The following is a 20,039-nucleotide window of genomic DNA, read 5'->3' as shown; positions in this document are numbered from 1 at the left end:
TTAATTCTGACATTTCTGTTGGTCTTGTGAAATCTGAATTAATGAAGTTTTGCTGTTGTAAATTGCACGTCCACAATACTAAAAATGTCACTCTTACTGTGAGAGGAGGCTTGATGAACCAGAAAAGATAGGCATAAACGAAAGACAAGGTGGCACCACCTATGAACGTTCTTACACCAGCTCGCTATGATGTTGTGGATTTTGACATCGTCTGCTAAGGCATAGTTAATTTATTTATTGGTAAATATGAACTACATTTTATTCTAAAAGAGCAATGGACTGAACTGTACTGCATCAGAATGGCCCAAATGCAAGAAAATATGCTAAAATCTGTGGTATCAAACTTATGTACTGGCACTGTGGTTTCTGCTCAGAACTGAGGAAAATTTAGGCTTGGCCCTAATTTTCTTATCTAATAATCCACCTCTTACCACAAAATGAAAGAAAATACAGTTTTGAACGAATTCTTTGTCAGTCCAAATGGAGTTGGTGTTTCTCTTTAGTGTCCTTTAATCAACCACACTAGTATTGCTGCTTTTGCTGTTTGATCCATTCATCTGATAATCTTTCTGTTCAACTGTATAAATATTGTTACGGTGCATTAGGACAAGACTGTGCGTGCAAGAGAGAGACAAAGAGAAAGCCCGATGCACAAACGTAGATACAACTTTTTACAGGGGGAAAAGTTATTGCTAGACGTGCAGGCTGGTGCAAAGGTCACAGCTCCAGTAGACAGTCTACCACTTTCTCTTCATCTCTCTCTTGCTTGCATGGTCCTTTCCAAATGCACCGTAATATTGTCATGTTCACTGAGAACCGGAGCTTTAATTGCGAGAAGTCGTCCTCTTGCACTGTATAGGCACACCCGAAAATAGGCAACGCAGTCTATTTCTATTGTGCTCTCGGACAGCTTGTCTTTGTCGTCACCATCATGGCTTAATGCTGATAGGGCTGTGGCATTAGCCTCCATCCGGAGCGAACATTGTCCCGATGGCAGCGAACAGCTATGCCGACGCTGTCCATTGTCCACTGTCTGCAATACCAATGCCACAGTACCGCCAATGTCCACCTGTCACAACCTGGGACCAAAGAGTGCCTTTTTGGCGACCCCGGCAGCTTCGCAGGACTGATATATGGCGCACCACCTATCGCCGACCGTTGTGCTACAATTGTGGGGAACCAGGGCACATTTTCCGCTTCTGCCCTCATCGTCAGGCTGACTGCCAGGGAAATTCACCTGCCGCTACGTGCTGTAGGCTTGATAAAAGCCATGGCCCCTTCGACAGCAGCTTTACAGGATGGCAAGTGAGCCCATGAAATATCCGGTCGTGGTCGCTGTCTTCAACACATTCTTCAGCACCGAACCACAGCGGTTTTGCGGGCGTGGTGAGAGCGAGGTCTCCTAGCCCACGGCGGTAAAACTGAAAGCAGTAACCTTTGGCGAGAAGGTTGCACATAATAGAATTGCTGAAAAGCCCCCAGTATTGCCAGGAACGCAGCAGATCGATGACCTGTCAGAGCAGAACGCCGACTTCCCTGTGATTGTTGATGGGCATGAAGTGACGGCCTTAGTTGATACTGGTGCCAACTTTTCTATACTGAGCGAGCCTTTGGCAGACAAACTTAAAAAGGTTAAAAAGCAATGTACGGGCCCTTCCATTTAAAATGGCAGAGGTTAACTGTTGACTCCTACAGGTACAGCGAGACTAGAGGTGGGGAATATTGCTTTTGTTGCTACCTTTGTCATTTTACCACAGTGCTGCAAACCGCTCATACTACGCATGGACTTATTGCGAGAATATGGTGCCGTGGTTAACATACGTGACGGCGTGGTCACTTTTTCAACTAGGAAAGACACGATGACCCATGGTGCAGAACAACAACGCAGATCGTTATGTGTTGCCGACGACAATATCTTTTACCGCCCCTATCATGCAGTCTTGTTCTGCTTATTTTCGACGCACAGTACAACAAAGACGGAGTAGCCGAACAAATTACAGCACTAATGCTGCATCAAGGTGTTGCCATCGCTTCTAGCAGTGTCAGCTTAGCAGACAAACATGTTGACGTGCTAACGAGCTAAATTTCACTAACGAGCGGCACATCAGCAAAGGCACCGGGGTAGTATACCTTGACAAAATCGACAATGCTCAATACTGTGTTGCTGCTCCAGAGGAAGCAATGGCTGATATCGCACAACGTCTACCCGTCATCGACATTTCTAAAAGTTTAATGCCAAAAGATAGACAAAATCTTCTCGAGCAGCTTGACCATTTTAAGCATCATTTCTCATCAACGCCTCCAGTTGGCCAAACACTGCTGACTAAGCACTGCGTAATCATGGAGGAGGCTGCAAGACCCATTTGACAAAATCCGTACTATGTGGCTCAGAAAGAATACGAGGAAATACAACAGCAGGTCCAGAAAATGCTACGGGATGATGTAATCCAGCTGTCAAAAAGCCCATGAGCAGCGCCAGTGGTGCTCGTTAAAAAGAAGGATGGTGGCTTGCAGTTTTGTACTGATTATCGCAAGCTAGACCATGTTACAAAGAAGGATGTTTATCCACTGCCACGCATAGATGATTCTCTCGACAGGCTACGGCATGCGTGTTTCTTCTCATCGATGAATCTAAAAAGTTGATACTCGCAAATCGAAGTCGATGAACGTGATCGAGAGAAGACTGCTTTCATGACACCTGATGGGCTTTACGGATTCAAAGTTCTCCCCTTCGGTTGTGCTCAGTCCCGACCACGTTTCAGAGACTGATGGATACTGTCCTCTCCGGCCTCAAAGGGAGGACTTGCTTGGTATACTTAAATGATGTAATTGTTCTTTCGACCACATTCAAGGTACATCTTAAATGGCTCCTCTCCATTCTTCATGCCATACAGTCTGCTGGACTCACTTTGAAAACAGAGAAATGCCACTTTGGCTTTAAAGAACTTCAGTTGTTGGGCCATGGGGTCAGTCATGATGGTGTTAGACTGAGACCGGGTCCCGATAAAATTGCTGCCGTCACGAAGTTTGCAAGGCCTAAGAACAAAAGTCTGTGCGACGCTTCTGGGGCCTCTATGCGTATTACCTGCGTTTTATTAAGGGTTTTGCACGCATTGCCTCTGCTCACCAGCCTCAGGAGAGAAGACGTCACATTTATATGGGGAGAGGAGCAGGAAGTGGCATTCAACGAGTTACTGCAACACCTACAAACTCCGCCTGTACTCACTCACTCTGGTGAAGGTGCACTTACATAAATCCACACAGATGCCAGCAACGTTTGCCTAGGCATTGTGCTTGTTCAGCAGCAAGACGATGCTGAGCGAGTCATTGTTTATGCGAGTAGAACTCTGTCTTAGGAGTCCAACTGCTCCACCACGTAGAACGAATGTCTGGCTGTAGTATGGGCAGTAAGTAAATTTCGCCTGTACTTATACGGCTGCTCCTTCCAAGAAGACAGAAAGGCATCCTCTACAAAAACTATTCTTTGACAGGGCACAGCTACTTGTTAGCCATCCCAAATAGTCTCCGCAAAGCAATCCTACAGGCGTGGCATGACGAAGCCACCTCGGGCCACCTCGGCTCCACACGGACATTGGCATGAATCAGAAACAAATACTAATGGCCAAAGCTTGCAGCAGCTGTGAAGCATTACATCAGAACTTGCTTTGACTGTTAGCGATGCAAAGTACCAACCACTAAACCCGTCGGGCTTTTACACCCTGTTGTGGTGCCGGAGTCACCGTTTGCCGAAATTGGGATGGACCTTCTGGGCCCATTTCCAACGTCTGCCAGCGGAAATAAATGGGTCATAGTCGTGACAGGCTACCTCACCAGATACACAGAAACCAAACCACTTCCGAATGGCATGGCAGCTGAGGCAGCACAATGTTTTATTGAGAACATCGTTCTAAGACATGGTGCTCCAGCTGTTATCATAACAGACAGAGGAACCACTTTCACAGCGGAGGTTTTGAGAAGTATGCTCACACTCAGTGGCATGGACCATAGGAGCACAACAGCATATCCTCAAACGAAGGGACTTACAGAACGACTCAACAAGACCTTCGCTGACATACTCTGTATGTACGTCGAAGTGGAGCACAAGAATTGGGACAATATTCTGCCGTATGTCACATTTGCATATAATGCTGCATGCCAGGAAACTACAAGAATGGCGGCTTTGTCGTCTCCACGGTCAAGTAGTAACGATGATGCTTGACGTTATGCTGCCCCGTGATTGCAACGATATAGAGGCTGGCGCCGCCAGTTTTACAGAGCGCTCCGAGGAAGCCAGAGAGCATTCGGAGTGAGGCCAGTGCCATGCCCCTATCTGCATCAAGCCACGGTGGTGACGACAAAATCGATCGGCTCGAGAGCGTGCACAGGCTGAGTAGAAAACTGTGTTCCTTATTCTTGGGTGTGCCGATAGAGTGGGACAGGATCACTTCTCGCAATTAAAGCTCCCGTTCTCAGTGAACCGTGACAATATGTTGATACCTAATAAAAACAAACTTTGTCAGAAGGGAATGAATTTGACTTGTGTTCCTTACAGGGGGGCACTGCCCTTGCCACTGCAGCTGCAGATGGAACCTGAGAAAGTGGTGGACACAGCATGCTTGCTACTGCTAGAGCGGGCTAGTCACGGTGACTGGTGTCAGCGTTTGCAGTGGTTGCGAGAGCTGGGTGATGCCCTTGGGTCTCTGCAGCAACTCGGCATAATTGGGCAGCATGTGGAGCCCATGCTGCACTCTCTGGCTGCCCTTCAGGGACCATCCGGCCTTCCCACATCTCTCACCACAGGTCACAAATTTACCTTCATTACAGATGAGTGTAATTGCCAAAAAAGGAAACCTTTTTTTCAAAAACGTAACTTTGGCTTCCTGAATGTCCTGTACTATCTGGATACATAAAAAGCATAACAAGTTAAAGCTAAATATAGTACATTCTTTCATTTCTGCCTTTGTGTGATGTCAGCATGATTTCAGCTTCTACACTTCGTTTCAGGCCTACATCATCTTTAGAAACCGGATAAGTAGCTGCTTGAAATCGCATTCTTGAGTTGCTAATGTTGAATGGGATTCTGCTTTGTACATTTCATTTGACCATGATTGTAAATTGTCGCGGTAATATAAAGAAAAGAAGCCGGCAGATCCCACGCCCTGCGGGAGTCGATGTTATGCGAAGCAGTGTGCGGGGAGCCTAACAAGTTAACGTAACAATCATGAGAGCACCAAGACTTAGGCGGCTGTTTCATTACCTACATGACACTCATGTCATGACCATGAGTCCTGGAGAGTCCCTTTAGCTAGGCCTATGAGACCTTAAGGAGAAAGCTTAGTCAAGCTCATGACTATGACTTTAACCATCAATCTTTAGCCTTTTCCCTTCAATTAGTACCACATCCGAGCCCATTACATTGGTAATGGCTATAGCTTCTACCACCATCCTGTAGTGTTTCCGTTACTTAGTACCCACGTCCGAACCCATTTCAGTGGTTTTTGAGTGTTAATCTTTTTTCGCTGAGTCATTGTCATTATTGCTCACTCATGGTCATGACTATGTCTTCTACCATCATCCTTTAGCGTTTCCTTCTATTAGTACCCACGTCAGAACCCATTTCAGTGGATTTTCAGTGTTAATCTTTTTTTTGCTGAGTCATTATCTTTATTGCTCAGTCATGGTCATGACTATGACTTCTACCATCATCCTTTAGTGTTTCCTTCACTTAGTACCCACGTCAGAACCCATTTTCAGTTCAGTTCAGTTCAGTTTATTTCCTTACAGGCCCCTTTTCAGGGGTGTTACATAAGGGGTGGGGTATGTCATGCAGCGAAAAATTCAACGTATTGACCAATGGGATCAACATTTCAAAAATGGTAGGTACACTGTGCAAACAAACTATGCCAATTTAGCTACACCTAGACTGTACAAAATACTATGCCAATTTTGGTACCTACCAAGCTAACGAAACGACCATGAGAGCACCAAGACGTAGGTAGCTGTTTCATGACCTACATGACACGCATGACATGCATGTCATGACATATCATTTATGTCCATCATATACTCTTGTCGTAGTATGCCAATTTTGGTACATACCAAGTTAATGAAACGACCATGAGAGCACAAAGACGTAGGCGGCTAGATAGATAGATACTGTCAAAGTAGCAAATGTTCGCTAAGAAATGCTTTGCATTTAAAATTCTGCAGATTCGATGCACTGGGAATCGATGTTATGCAAAGCATTTTGCCGGTAGCTGGTTATCAAGCATCGTCTGTGCTTTTGCAAAGCGTTACCAGATGGACAAACATGTTTGTGTAAGACGAAAAATAGTGTGATGCGAGCATGTGTGTGACGACAGCAGTAAGGCGACGGGAGCATGTGTGTGATGACAGCAGTAAGGTGACGGCAATGACAGTGACAACAGCAGTATGATTGCAATGGCAAGAGAACTGATTTGATGTGCGCAGTGAAGAAAGACTGTGGTGTTGTGCTGGACGGGACACAACAGTGTAGAAATCTCATAAGTGCTCTCGTACACAAAAACCCCTATTCGTGTCCTTCCTGCAACGAGCGTCACATACTACATGCTTCTTAAGCTTGGATGGCTATGCAAAACGATTCCATGTATAGCACAGTTGTTGCTTATATTTCTTCAGAAAGCTTACTTAAAGATCTTTGCTCTGTGTTAGTAGGGCTGTTAATAATTGCATGGCTACACCTTAACTCCTAGGACCGTATTCTTCGTTGACAACTTTAGGGAATACAGTGGAATCTCGTTGATACGATTCTGCATAATATGTTGGATAATATGATTTGTGGCTGATACTTTATTTTCCACTTCCTGTGAAGATCATATCTGCGAGATTCCACTGTACTTCCACGTTTGCATAATGTAGTGTCTGGTTCTACACCTCACTTATGAGAGGGATGTTCTGTTCTCTGGCTTATAGTCAATCAGTGTTCACTGAAATTGATTGATCCTGAATACAGCCCTTGTATTTAAGCCATTCACTTCTGCAGCCGGTGCTCAGCCGGCCTCCTCAGAAGAGGCCAAAGTGCAGGTGGCCGATGCTGCACCGGCCACTTTTAGAGCAGATGTGTTAAGTTTTTCATAGATAGAAGTACACTGCAGACTATTTTCTAGTTGTTTTGGGTTTCGTACACTAGACGAATATATGGTAAAACCTCCTTAATTCGGCCCCCGTTAATTTGGAAATTCGGATAATTCGGCGGTCCCCGCTCCCTCCATTATAAAATGTACATAGCCCAATGGCAGTAAACCTTCGTTAATTCGGCGCAAAATTGCGTGTGCACCGGTTAATTTGGACTGGAGGCTAGCACAGGACAGTGCTGGTCCATAATCACCATCCATAATCACGTAGATAGCGAATGCGGTTTCGTCCGCAGCGGTTGTGGCAACAGTAGTTTCGTTTGGCTCGGTATGCACGTTGGTCACGTGCCTTCATAATTGCGTAGTTGCTAACCATGATCATGTCGCACGGTTTCGTCTGCAGCGGTTGCCGCAGGCAGTAGTTTCGTTTGAAATCGGTGCATGCCTCGGCTGCTTCCCTTCAGAACCGCAAAGTCGCCGTCCATCATCGCGTCAATACCGGCCACAGTTTTGTACGCAGCGGTTGCGGCAAACAATTGTTTCGTTTTGACCCGGTGCAAAGCTGTTGAAGATGAAGAGCACCGGCTACATTGCGATAGACGGACGATCTGTTGGCGACAGCTCACTGGTGAAAAAAATAATCGGGATGTGCGCGTGATACTGAAAAGTGTGTCTCAGATAATGGCGCGTGCCACAGCCGCGCTGCGAGAGCCAGTCAGTCATGAGATGAGAATTGCAGCTTCCGCATTGCTTTTGTATAAAATAGAAAGAAGATTTGCTGATTCATTCAGGTAATAAAAGGATGTTGACGTGGTAAGCATTTGTTTATTGTTTTTCTGATCCCCTTGATAATTCGACATTCGGATAATTCAGACATTTTCTTTACTCCCTTGAGATCCGAATTAACGACTTGTTCCGTTGACAAGTACAGTAAAATCCGAATTTTACGGTACTTGTCAACACTTTCAGCAGGAGTTGATAGCGAAACAATGGAAAGCTACCCCTTCGCCAGACTGCGCTCTGTTGTAGCCCTTGCAACCAGAGTACCAGGCTCAAAAAAAAAAAAAGAATGTAGGCTTCTGATTGGGCTGATTTCTTTCCCAACAAGTACCACCAAACACTTTGTAGCAGAACTCTTTGAGGCTGTGCTTAGTTTTCAGAGGCCAAGTGAAAAAGTCCAAGAGGTGTTCTGAGAGCGAAAAATGCAAAGTTGTACTTCGCGTTCCTGCACATATTAAACTTCTTATGCTCACTTTGTAATTTTTTTACTGCATCCTATGTGCAAGCCTTTTGTAAAGAAAATTAATTATTCATTTTGTAAATCGGACGTCTGTAACAGATTTTAAAGGGTATTTCTTATTGCATAGAGCATGCTAAATGAATCAGGAAAATACGCCTTAGAACACCAGGTGCGGTGGGGCGCCGAACAGGCGGAAGCGAAGCAGTTATTAAAATTTTTGCTTAAACAATGTTTTTGTCATCATATGCAACTTATTTAATTGAGGAGCAACCATATCCCTTACATTTCTTTCCACTTAGATGCACCACTACTGCTGGAGGATCTGCCTTTGGACATTTGCCACTTTCCTGATCTGTTATCAAGGCTGGCACTTCAGCCAGTGCAGTCCTCACAGGCTGAAGCCATAGGCATGAGGTCGGTATCTTAGGGAGCCTTTTTATTCTATTTAACGTGCCCGTCTACCTGATGCCTGTCTTTTTTTGTTGTTGTTTTTCTTTTGCACTTCAGAGTCCAGCTTGTCCTGCGGCATGGGTGCCTGGAGGCAAGGCTTCCCTGTCTTACGGAGAGTGAGCAGCTAAAGGCCCTGCGTGTCAGTTCATTGCTAGAGCAAATGCTTTCCTCTTTGAGGGCTTACCTGCTTCACTCATCCTGCGCAAGTAGTGATTTTTACAGCAAGGTAAGGACTGCACGTTCAGTAGTCTTGCCATGCCACAAGATGCATCCGTTTACGTGTTCAAAGATTTGTGTGGGCTGTGATTGGGAGGGGGGGGGGGGGGGGGGCACTGCATGTTGAGACTGGTTTCTGTGTCTACATCATAGGAAAGTACTCGTGAATGGTGAAAAAAAAAATGTTTAATTGAATTTCTGCACTCTGCACACCAGGAAGGCACAAGTGATTGGGCAGTGTCTCATGTTGAGCTCATAGGCAACAAACCTTTTTGCTCTTATCATTGAGAATGACCCAAGCAAATGATGAGCTACAGCGTGGTGGAAGATTATAAGGTGCATTTAGGAAAGAAATTAATGGCTGGATTATGTGGCAAGCATGACTATGACTTTTCCCCTTCATCTTTTAACATGTAAGACTATTAGGCATAAAACAGACAGGGTGACTTCCAAGAAGCTTGAAGTGCAAATGCATTTGAAAGGAAGATATGACCAGGTTAATGACGTGTTTGGAGACCCAGTGCAAAGTGAGTACGAGAAACACACGTAAGATTTTATTCTTTATTCTCAGGCACGTCTGGTGCAGCAACACCTTGAACATTTCTGGCTATCAAGCACCAACACAGATGCTTCTGCTGGTGCCCGCACCTCACGGGCTGCAAGGATTGCAGCTGCACTGGAGCTGGCTCTGCAAGCATTTGGTGCGCCTGCTCTCTTCTGGAGAGGGATCTGCGAGCCTGCGTAGCGGGGACCAGTCTGGAGAAACCACAGTCCACTGCTACCAGGAGTTATCCTCCATCGTTGCCAGCATGAACAATGCGCTCGGAACTGAGCTTTCACCATTGCACAAGGTCAGGAAGCACATGGTGAAATGCCTTGGCCAACCCTGCACCATGAGCAGTGAAGAGGGTGCCTGTGCACTCGAAAAGGCTTCAGTGTAAGCACTGGGCAGTGTGCCCCATCCTTATGTTTTACACGAACCAGCAGTCAAGAGCTATACAGTGAAACCTCGTTAATTTCACTCACGTTAATTCGGAAAATCGAATAATTAGGACTCGTTCTTTGCTCCCGGCAGGTGTATGCATTATTTAATGCAATGAAACTCTCGTTATTCAGACATATTTGGCCGCACATCGGTTAATTCGGACAACTGGAGCTCAGCGAGCACGGAGCGCCGCAAATGTGCAATGCAAAAGAGCAAAAACGGCTTTAGCGTCCACCGAAACGAAGCGTCGGAGTTTGCATCGACATAGTCATCTGTGAAAATCGTACGTGAATGACAGCAACACCAGGATGCTTCGTGCCCATTTGTGCCTTTGAAGTTTCTATTCTTGTGTTTACCGTCGCGCATAACACCGCATTGGCTGCGTGCCTTCATGACTGCAGTGATGGAAGTGCTGCTCCAATTGCTCCAAAATGCTCCAAAAGAGAATTGCTGCTACATGCTGTTCCAAACTGTTATTTTTGTTAGTAACTGCTCCGAACCTACTCCGAAATGTCACTGGGAAATTCAATCTCATACTGATTACCAACTTCTGCTGTGGCAACTGTGATATGTGGTTGATTCCTTTTGATTTGATTTGATTTGCTTTATTTGTCTTTCCAAGAAAGAAAGGAGCAGTCACATTTAAAGCTACTGCAATGAGTAGCTTGACAGGGTGACAGCCCCCTTAGAATGACAGGAACGAACAGTGCGTAGGACAAAAAAAAATTTTAAGAAATGAATAAGATCGGAGAAAATGAAAAACAATATACACACAGGAATAATTATTCATGTTGGTAGAAGATTGTTAAACATTAGGATAACAGGAACCTGATGTAAACAGTTTTAGCTACATTAAACAAATTATGAAATAAGGCAACATAGAGAAACAGCAGGAACATTGGAAGGAATGGTGCAAATACACAGTTGAATGAAATCAAGTAATGTTATAAAATATTTACAAGAACAACTCACGAAGCTCTTGTCATGTTATGTGTGCAATTTCAACACCATTTTTTCGGTTGTAATCGGTTCAACAGTGAAGGTAGCTGGTATCGGAGCATCTGTTTACCTTAGTTTAAGTTAGTACGACTTCGTGCTACCTCCCAATGTTCCGGATTACGTGTGTTATATGCAACTGCGTTGATCTTAAGATTGGCTATGTGTTGCATAATTTGTAGTGGCGGAAAAGCCTGTATTCGCAAAGTGACGGAACCTTTACTATGCATAATTTTGCAAACAATTCAGCTGTATTGGACAAGTACGGCATCTTACACGTTAATTTAATTATTCGCTTTTACAGTAAGAACAATTTCATAATATTAGCATTTGTGGTTGTGCCCCACACAAGAGCACCATAGTTCAGAGTGGAAGAGAATAGCGCGTTATAAAGAAGTAGATTTGTGTTAACCGGAAACACTGCACAATTTCGCTGCAGGAATCCAATAGTATGTGAAAGTTTTTTAACCAGGACATCAATGTGTGCATCCCATGACATGGTGGCAGAAAAATAGATGCCTAGAGTGATGCCTTTACATTGTGATGCTCAGCTTTGTCGGCTTTGATCTAATTTCTGCCACAAGCACTGGCAATTTAAATATGTAGCTCATTTAGCCGTATTTTTGAACTTTACATGCAGACTATTTTGGTGAAATGTGAATGTGACTGAGATTATTTTGATCTCCTACCGATTATCAACTGCTGCTTTGGCAACGGGTATATGGGATTGTGGTTACCTTTTAATGTGGTGCTCAGCTTTACCGGTTAGATGACATTTCTACCAGAAGGACTGGTATTTTAAATATATATCTCATTATACTGCGCATTCGATAACCATCCATCTTCTTAATTGTTTCTTGCAATTTTCTCTGATGATTTTATGTGCACTATGTTTCATAATAAATATTAATATTTATGAGACGCTCCTGTGATGCTTTTAACTCCAGGAGTCGTATGGCATATTTTGTCATCTGCTCCGATAACACCACTAGCTGCTACAAACTAGCATTTTTTTGTGATCCGAGAAAACTTATAGCTGCTCCAAAAAGTAAAATGTCACTTCCATCACTGCAACTGCGTAGTCGCCATCCATGATCGCATCGATAGCGGCCGCGGTACCGTCCGCAGCGGTTGCGACAGTAGCTTCGCTTTGACTCGGCGCACCCGTCAGCCGCGTGTATTCATAACTGCTTAGTCGCCATTCATGATCGCGTAGATCATGAATGGTTTCACCCGCAGTCAGCAAAGGGTAGTTTCGTTTTGACTCAGTTTGTGCGTCGGCCGCACAGCTTCAGAACCGCAAGGTCGCCGTTCATGATTGTGTTGACAGCGGCTGCGGTTTCGTCCGTAGCAGTTGTGACAAACAGTAGTTTTGCGTTTACTCAGTGCAGAGCTTTCTAGAATAAAGAGCACCGTCTACGTCACGATGGGCGGCGACCTGGCGACACTTGGGATGTGCGCATGGTAGTGAAAAGAGCCTCTCAGATGCGCGCCGCGGCCGTCGCATTCTGAAAGAAGTCGCGAGGCCTTCGTTGCAGCGAGCGCTAATCAATCACAGGATGACAAAAATTGCAAGTTTCCGCACTGCTTTTCCGCGAAATAGAAACAGGGTTTGCTGATTCATTCAGTAAATAAAAGCCTGTTGACGTAGTAAGCATTTGGTTAATATTTTATTGACACCCTTGATAATTTGACATTCGGTTAATTCGGACATTTTTTTCGGTCCCGTGAAATCTGAACTAACGAGGTTTCACTGTAAAAAGGGTCGGTTTTGTTCATTTGTGCACATGTTAATAATTCCTTGCTATAGGCATGTCTTGATGTGAAGCAACACCCATGCAGCTTCTATCCTAGCATTCTAACTAAAAGTGTGCAAATACTCGAATATTCCATATGTTCCGTGGATGACCGGGCCGTGATGTGTCCAGGTCCAGTCCAGGTGCAACCAAATTGGGAAAGCCCACTAAGCTTCAACGAAGGCACTCCCTCACCAAAATGGGAATTGGCCTCCCTGGTGCAGTATTTGGCCACCACCTCCCTCATGACCCCTGCAATTAACCTATGGCCCGCCGTCCCCAGCAGCTACGTAGCACCTGACTAAGGTGGCATTCAGACCTGCAACGTGGCAGAGGGTGCTAAGAATCTCTGGATCCGGACAGGCTGCCACTGGAAACTGAACCTAGCAACGTTCAATATGCGAACGCTCTCGAGGGAGGCTAGCTTGGCAGGGCTGTTTGAGAAATTATCAGGCATTGCCTGGGATATCAATGGCCTTAGTGAGGGCTAAAAGAACTGGTGAGGCTTATACAGTGCTGACTAACAGCCGCGTCCTCTGCTACATAGGTCTTCCAGATAAGAGAGAATCCGGGGTACAATTTCTAATCCATAAGGACATAGCAGGAAGCATTGATGAATTCTACAGCATTAATGAGAGGGTAGCAGTCGTCATAATAAAGCTGAATAAGAGGTATAGAATAAAAGTAGTACAAGCCTACGCCCCAACTTTCAGTCAGGATGATGAAGAAATAGAACAGTTTTATGAAGATGTTGAATTAGCGATGAGAAAGGTACAAACTCAGTATACTGTAGTCATAGGCGACTTCAATGCAAAGTTGGGGAAAAAGCAGGCTGGTGAAAAAGCAATTGGCAACTACAGCATCGATTCTAGGAACACTAGAGGAGAGATGTTGGTAGAATTCGCAGAAAGGAATAGGCTCCGAATAATGAATGCCTTCTTCAGGAACCGTAGCAACAGGAAGTGGACCTGGAAAAGCATTAATGGAGAAACAAGAAATAAAATAGATTTCATACTCTCTGCCGATCCCAGCATAGTGCAGGATGTAGAAGTGTTAGGTAGGGTAAAGTGCAAGGACCATATGTTAGTGAGGTCTAGGATTTCTCTAAACTTGAAGAGATAAAGGGTAAAATTACTCGGGAAGAGACATGCCAGCCTAGATGTAGCAAGGGTAAAAGCAGACGAATTCAGGCTGGTGCTCACAAATATGCAGCTTTGGAACAGGAAGATGGAAGTAACATAGGTAATGAATGAAACCGTAACTAGGCTTGCGACCCTTTATACGCAATGCCTAACAAATTCAAGTGTACCAGAGAAGGCACACCTGTTCATTCAGTATGTGATTTCAAAAAAATACAGTGACGTTTCACATTGTGAACGCGCCGGTGCCATTTCAGTGCCATTTCTATAGAATTGCGATAGCAGAGATATGGACACTCCAGGCACATTTCTACCATCATGGTGACCGCGATGTTGCGTATAAAGTCCAAAAGCTATTGTCCCTGCACGCTGTATGCTTCAACGTTTATAGAACTTGATTCAGTTGCCAAACTCTATGCCTCCGCTTTACTGCCGAAGCGGCGCCTGACCGACTTCCAGTACACATGGCGCAACCGCAGCAACAGGCTCCATGTAGCAGACGGAATACGAGCGAAGGCGGTGGCTCAGGTACAGCTGCAACTATCCGTACGCAAATATTGAATGGCCAAACCTATTCCCTTTTCAATAATTTCCCCCTTTAGGCAGTCGTGCAGTTAATATCTCAGGACCATTCATCGCTTGATCTGTAATGGGAGCTCGGTTGGCATTGCAGGCTCGCGCCAAGTGCAGGGCAAGAAGGGTCAACGTTGCTCACTGGTTATGCGCACTATACGATGACAAAAAGAGCAGCTTTGACATTCCTGTCCTGGCTAACAGAGAATACTCTGAAGTAGGTTGGAAGCAAATGTGCTATTGCTGGGTTTTGTTGGAGGTGCGCAAGATGTGAAGTCTTGTAAACCCATGTTTATTAGCTCTTGGTTGTGTTTCTTGCCGTGATAGTCTGTACGAATATGAAAATTGCAATATCGATTACACTTTATGCTATGTACAGTTTGAATGTGTTCAGCCTAAGAAACGGCAGAGATACACAGAAATGCTGCTGCACAGTGATTATTCATGTCGTGAATGCAGCGGAATGCATTTGTGAAATTTCATGCTTCCAAGTAAATTATGGAGAAAGTTTGTTTCATAACATGTAGGACTGGGCCCTATGCTCATAAAATGTTATAATGCATATTGAGGACCGAATCTGACTTAATTGGCCTTATTTAATAACAGCCTGAGCACCCGTTCAGTGTATCAACATGAAGCGAGCAGTTCCGTCAGCTGTGACATCGCGATGACAGTGAAAGCTTTAAGGGATTTTCTGACACGCCCATGAGCACTAACACTCACCGACATATCCACAGCAACTACAGCACATTTTTCAATTAGTACTATAGCGTGCTTTCTTCAGCCTTTATCACATATAAGGCAACAAAACTACCGCTCTTGTTGCAATTGACAATTCTGCGCCAACTTGTAGACGGCAAGCAAGCATCTTCAATATCCTCTTTAAAGTGAGCACACCACTTTCCTGCATAATCTTGTGGTTCATGTGTACAGCTTGACTGATCTGGTTTCTGAGATCTCCCCAGCACCATCTTGTCCCGCTCTTGGAAATTTCTCTCCTAATTTTTTGGTGGCTTTGAAATATACGATGGTAGGTTGGGGAAATTTTTCATTACACTCCCTTTCACAAAGCTCCACTACCCCTAGTGATTTCGACACAATGCCCGTTGAGAATGTGGGTCTTAAAATGTCCTCCGTGTGAAAATGCACATAGCACACTCGTGATTTGTCTAACAGCCTTTTGTCTAGAAGGGGTATGGCGTGAACCCACGCAGCGTGTAGAGCCGGATTACATAGAGCCCAGAAGTGCCTTGATGATTTTTTTGTCCTATAACCACTATAGTCAGGTGCACAACACGGCGACATTGTGGACATCCAAAAATCCATGTTCGGTCGAAAACAGCATAACGCGTACGCCTTCTGTCTATGGACTGCAAAAATCCAGACGACACAATTCACTCTGGCACTTGTTTGTGCACGCTTGATGAAACCTGCTGGAGCTTGCTGCGACTACACCACCATTCAGCGCTGCAGCTTGTGGCGGCGCTGCGCAGCACCGCTGAGTTTGAAAACTGAAGCAGGTTCGTTGCAATGCTTAATGTGCAAGTGAAAGCGTGTGGCGGTGAGCTGAATTGCGCACAAGGGAGGAAAGAGAGAAGGCAGCACGAAAGGGAGAGGGGGGTGGCTTGTACTCTGGTAGCAACTGTGTAGTTTGCACAGTGGCGCGTGCCGTATCTTGAAAGCGATCTGCAGATGCGGTGACTTCGGAGTCGGTTGACTTGTGCTCAACCTGCCACCGCTTGTGTTGCTGCTCCGTCCTTCTCGCAAGGCGCTTGGCAACCCGATCACGAGAAGAACCCGGTACCAACCATAGCGCGCGCACAACCTGTAGCAACTGCCAGAGGAGGTCAACCCCGCACGCTTCACGTGGCCATAGCATCCAATCTGATTTTGACGACCGTTTTTTCAGGAACAAAAAAATAATGTAAGTCGCCCGGTTCTGTACGACGCGCCAATAAGAAATTAAACTTATAAACCGGGAAACCGACTTATAAACCATGAAATACGGTAATATTTTATGGGAGCTGGCACTCAAAGTGCTACATGGATTCAAGCTGTGTCATTGCTGCAGTGATGCCTTACATGGTGCTGTGCTGTTGTTTTTCATTTCAGACTATCTCGATGTGCATGGGATGCATTGTGTGGACGAGAGGCTATTGGAAAGCTTCCTGTACCCCTTGGCCAAGCTTTGAACACTCTGGCATCGTTGGAGACTTCCATGTTAGATCTTTTGCAAGGACACCTTGAACAAGGTCTGTTCATCTCTAAGTAGCCCAGAAACATTTCTGTTTTGTCTAATAGAAAGCGTACGCTTCTGAGAACAGAAAAAAAAAAGTTACCATATTTACTCTATTGTAATGCTAGTTTTTTCCAAATTTTTGCTACTTGAAGTCGATCCTCTCGTTACAATCGAATACCGAAATTTGAGTTGTCTTAAAAGTTTAGTGATGCACTCAATTCTAATCAACGAGTGAAATTTGCGAATGAAAGCGCATGAAGGACGCACGCTTTCACGGAGAGCGAATGCACGGCGGACGAGCAAACGCGGCGTCTTCCGTTGTGCGAAAGGCCGTGGGGGGATGGGAGGGAGGGAGCGGAGGCGACGTTTTGCTGCTGCACCAAATGCATATCTTGCGACCGGGCGCAAGGGGAACTGGCGACTCAATCTCACACGCGAAAGGAGGAAAGCCAGAAGGCAGCACGGGAGGGAGCGGGTGCGGCTTCTACTCTGCCGGCAACTGCGTACTTATACTTTGCGCAGCTCCGGGCTGTCGCGCACACTGTATCTTGAAAGCGATCTCCACACGACTCTTACCTTGGTATGCGCTGTGCTTTCGTCGCTAAGTTTCCGTTGAAGCGATAGAACGCACAAACCTTTGGTTGCTGCCGCCGCGTTTGCTCACGCCACTTTTTTGACAGTGGTCTGCGGTCATCGAGTGTGATCTACTTACGTTTGCTTGTGCGCGCTGACACCGTGCTTGTTAATTCAGTTAGTAAACGAATGTGTTCAAGTTTATGCAGCCGATAAAACTACTATCCTTACTTTGTATAGCTCTCTACTAATTTGCTATCGCAATTGATGCTTCGCCTTTCGGGTGATACTGCAACTTTTTCACGCATCCGGTGGTCCCGTATTACTTTAGCGGTTTTCTGTGTGTGTTTTCTTTTTTTTTTTTTTTTTTGCGGGATGCAACAAAAAGTCACACCTCACGTTACTTTCGCGCTTTTATTTTTTTCTTGATGGATGCAATGAAAAGTCACCCCTCGCGTTACAATCGAGTATAACGGTACTTGTGTACTTTGACTGATTTCAGCATTTCATATTTTACATTAACGTCTCTTTTTGCAGTTGGATCTTGCTGTAGGAAGGTAAAAATATGGAAAAAATCAGGTGCCTTAACAGAAAGAGCTTAGCACTGATAAATTCTTGGAGTATTTCTACTGGAAAATGCATATCACAATTACCATTAGGTGGTATTACTTATATAGAACCATAGGTCAACAAATTGACTTTTGAGAAATAGACGAACATGGTCGGGGAGACTTTTAATGTAATTTAACTGGACTGTGTTGTATTCCAGTCCATGAGTTTGTCTGGCACTCATTATCTGTACAGATTTGTGTTTGTAAAAATGAAACAGGGTGGGAGATGATGGGTGCACTGGAGCGGCACTCATTCTCATTAACTAAGACCGTCATCTGATTGAAAGGGTTATTACGAATTTCTTGGAGGGGATGTAATAAGCACCAAAGGGTTTATATATAGTTCACGGCTGGCTCAGCTAAAAGTTGTGATGGCAAAGAAAAATCATGGTGCTTTTAGGGACTTCTGTTTGAGCAGCTTCTCTGTGGCCTAAGGGTCCTTGAGTGTTCTACAATATTTCACGCAAGCCCAAGGTGGCTTTACCTATGCTTTGACCACAAGAGCGTTGTTGCCCTGCCTCTCCTTCAGTCACTCCTTCAAACACCATTACTGACTACCGTATTTACTCGCATAATGGTCATGCTTTTTTTTTTTTTTTTTTACTTCGACAATTGTGCGAGGTTGGTTCAGTCGCTGACCGATAATTCAGACTTGACGGGGACCCCCAAAAGTCCGAATAATCAGTAGTTCGAAATACCGGATTCACCAAAAAATAAGTGACTTTATTTCACAAGTAGCCAAAAAAGCTGTGCCATTTCAGAGATTGTCACTTTCGGTGTTACCTTTAATTTCGCATGACTAGCTCAAGACCCATCGGCTCTACTAGCGGCGGCATTCTTGGCGTAGTGCCAAGCACGTTATTCTATCGCAGTGTGGTAACACTGGTGCCTGTCAACTTTTTCGGTGCTGGTTACGCTAAATATTGTGAAAGTGAAAGTATTGTCAAAAGTGATTGTCCGAGAATATGGCCCAAGTTTGTCAATGTGTTGCTACAAACACATACGCTTGCCTTTTGCCTAGGCAGTTGATGGCCGGTATTTCTAGTTATATTTTGGTTAAAGTAACGTTAAAAGTGTAACTTCACTGCTCTCCGCGTGCGTGTGGCTGATGCTGCAGCTGTAACGGCAAGACCTTTGCGATATGCCGTTATGCTGCAGTAGTTTCCGCTTCTAGTCAACAAGAATACTTTGCTATCCTATGCAGAATCCACTGGTGTCTCTCTGATAGCAAAATATATCACAAGCTCTCGAAGAAAAAATGGCGGCAGATGCACTGATAGTTCTGCAGTGCCAGGTGATATTAAATGGCAGGGCGCCGTTTCGAAGCAGCTACGGTGCTACATTTTGTTCTTTAGATGACACCTTTGATGGAAACTTGCAGTTCAATGCGGAAAAGGGCTGGGAGCAAATATAAAGGTGATGAAAATTCTATTTTTGGACTAAAGTTGTGTCAAATTGTAACTGGCAACGCCAGCTAGTGTCTTTAATATTTGTGCGTTTTGAAGTGCGAGTCCACATATAAATAACAACTGATACAATGACCTCTTTTCCCAGAACTATCGAGTTTGTTATAAATAGGTTTCACTGTACAAAGGAAACCCAATACAGGTTTTTCAGAAAGAAAGCTTTGAAGTTGAAAAAAAAAAATTCAACCTGGTCTGAGGATCAAACCTGGGACCAATAACCCTGGCGTCGTTACTACTCTTCGAGTTTTCGATCAATTCGGCCTTGCCATGCAATCTGCAAGCCTCCTGGTTAGCTCAGATGGTAAAATGACCACCCCAGAAAGGCGTTGGTCCTGGGTTCATTCCTCAGGCCAGGATGAATTTTACTTCAACTTCGAAGCTTTCTTTCTCAAAAACGCATGTTAGCTTTCCTTTCTAGCTTTGTGCTACAGTCTAGGTGGATGCCAATTTTTCCCTTTCATGAAACTTCCTCCATCGTGTGAGCTTCCACAGGACCGATTTGCCCACAAAGGAATAGTTATATGCTATACTTGCACCGTGTTGGGCTGCTGAGCACGAGGTCGTGGGATCGAATCCCGGCCACGGCGGCCGCATTTCGATGGAGCGAAATGCGAAAACACCCGTGTACTTAGATTTAGGT

At 44.8% G+C, this 20,039-nt stretch overlaps 1 protein-coding gene across 1 annotated transcript in view; it reads left to right on the top strand.

Moving 5' to 3' along the window:
- The window catches only part of LOC119461954 (midasin-like), a 268,647-nt gene that overhangs the window by 143,269 nt on the left and 105,339 nt on the right, over positions 1–20,039 (top strand). The window contains 6 exon segments of the mRNA XM_049672349.1: positions 4,553–4,800; positions 8,655–8,769; positions 8,863–9,031; positions 9,593–9,747; positions 9,749–9,958; positions 16,623–16,762. Of these exon segments, the coding sequence (XP_049528306.1) occupies positions 4,553–4,800; positions 8,655–8,769; positions 8,863–9,031; positions 9,593–9,747; positions 9,749–9,958; positions 16,623–16,762 (1,037 nt within the window).

The sequence above is a fragment of the Dermacentor silvarum genome, chromosome 8, assembly GCF_013339745.2.
Source record: "Dermacentor silvarum isolate Dsil-2018 chromosome 8, BIME_Dsil_1.4, whole genome shotgun sequence".
Classification (NCBI taxonomy): Eukaryota; Metazoa; Arthropoda; class Arachnida; order Ixodida; family Ixodidae; genus Dermacentor; species Dermacentor silvarum.
Note: the sequence above shows the minus strand (reverse complement) of the source record. Positions and strands in the feature narration are given on the sequence as shown.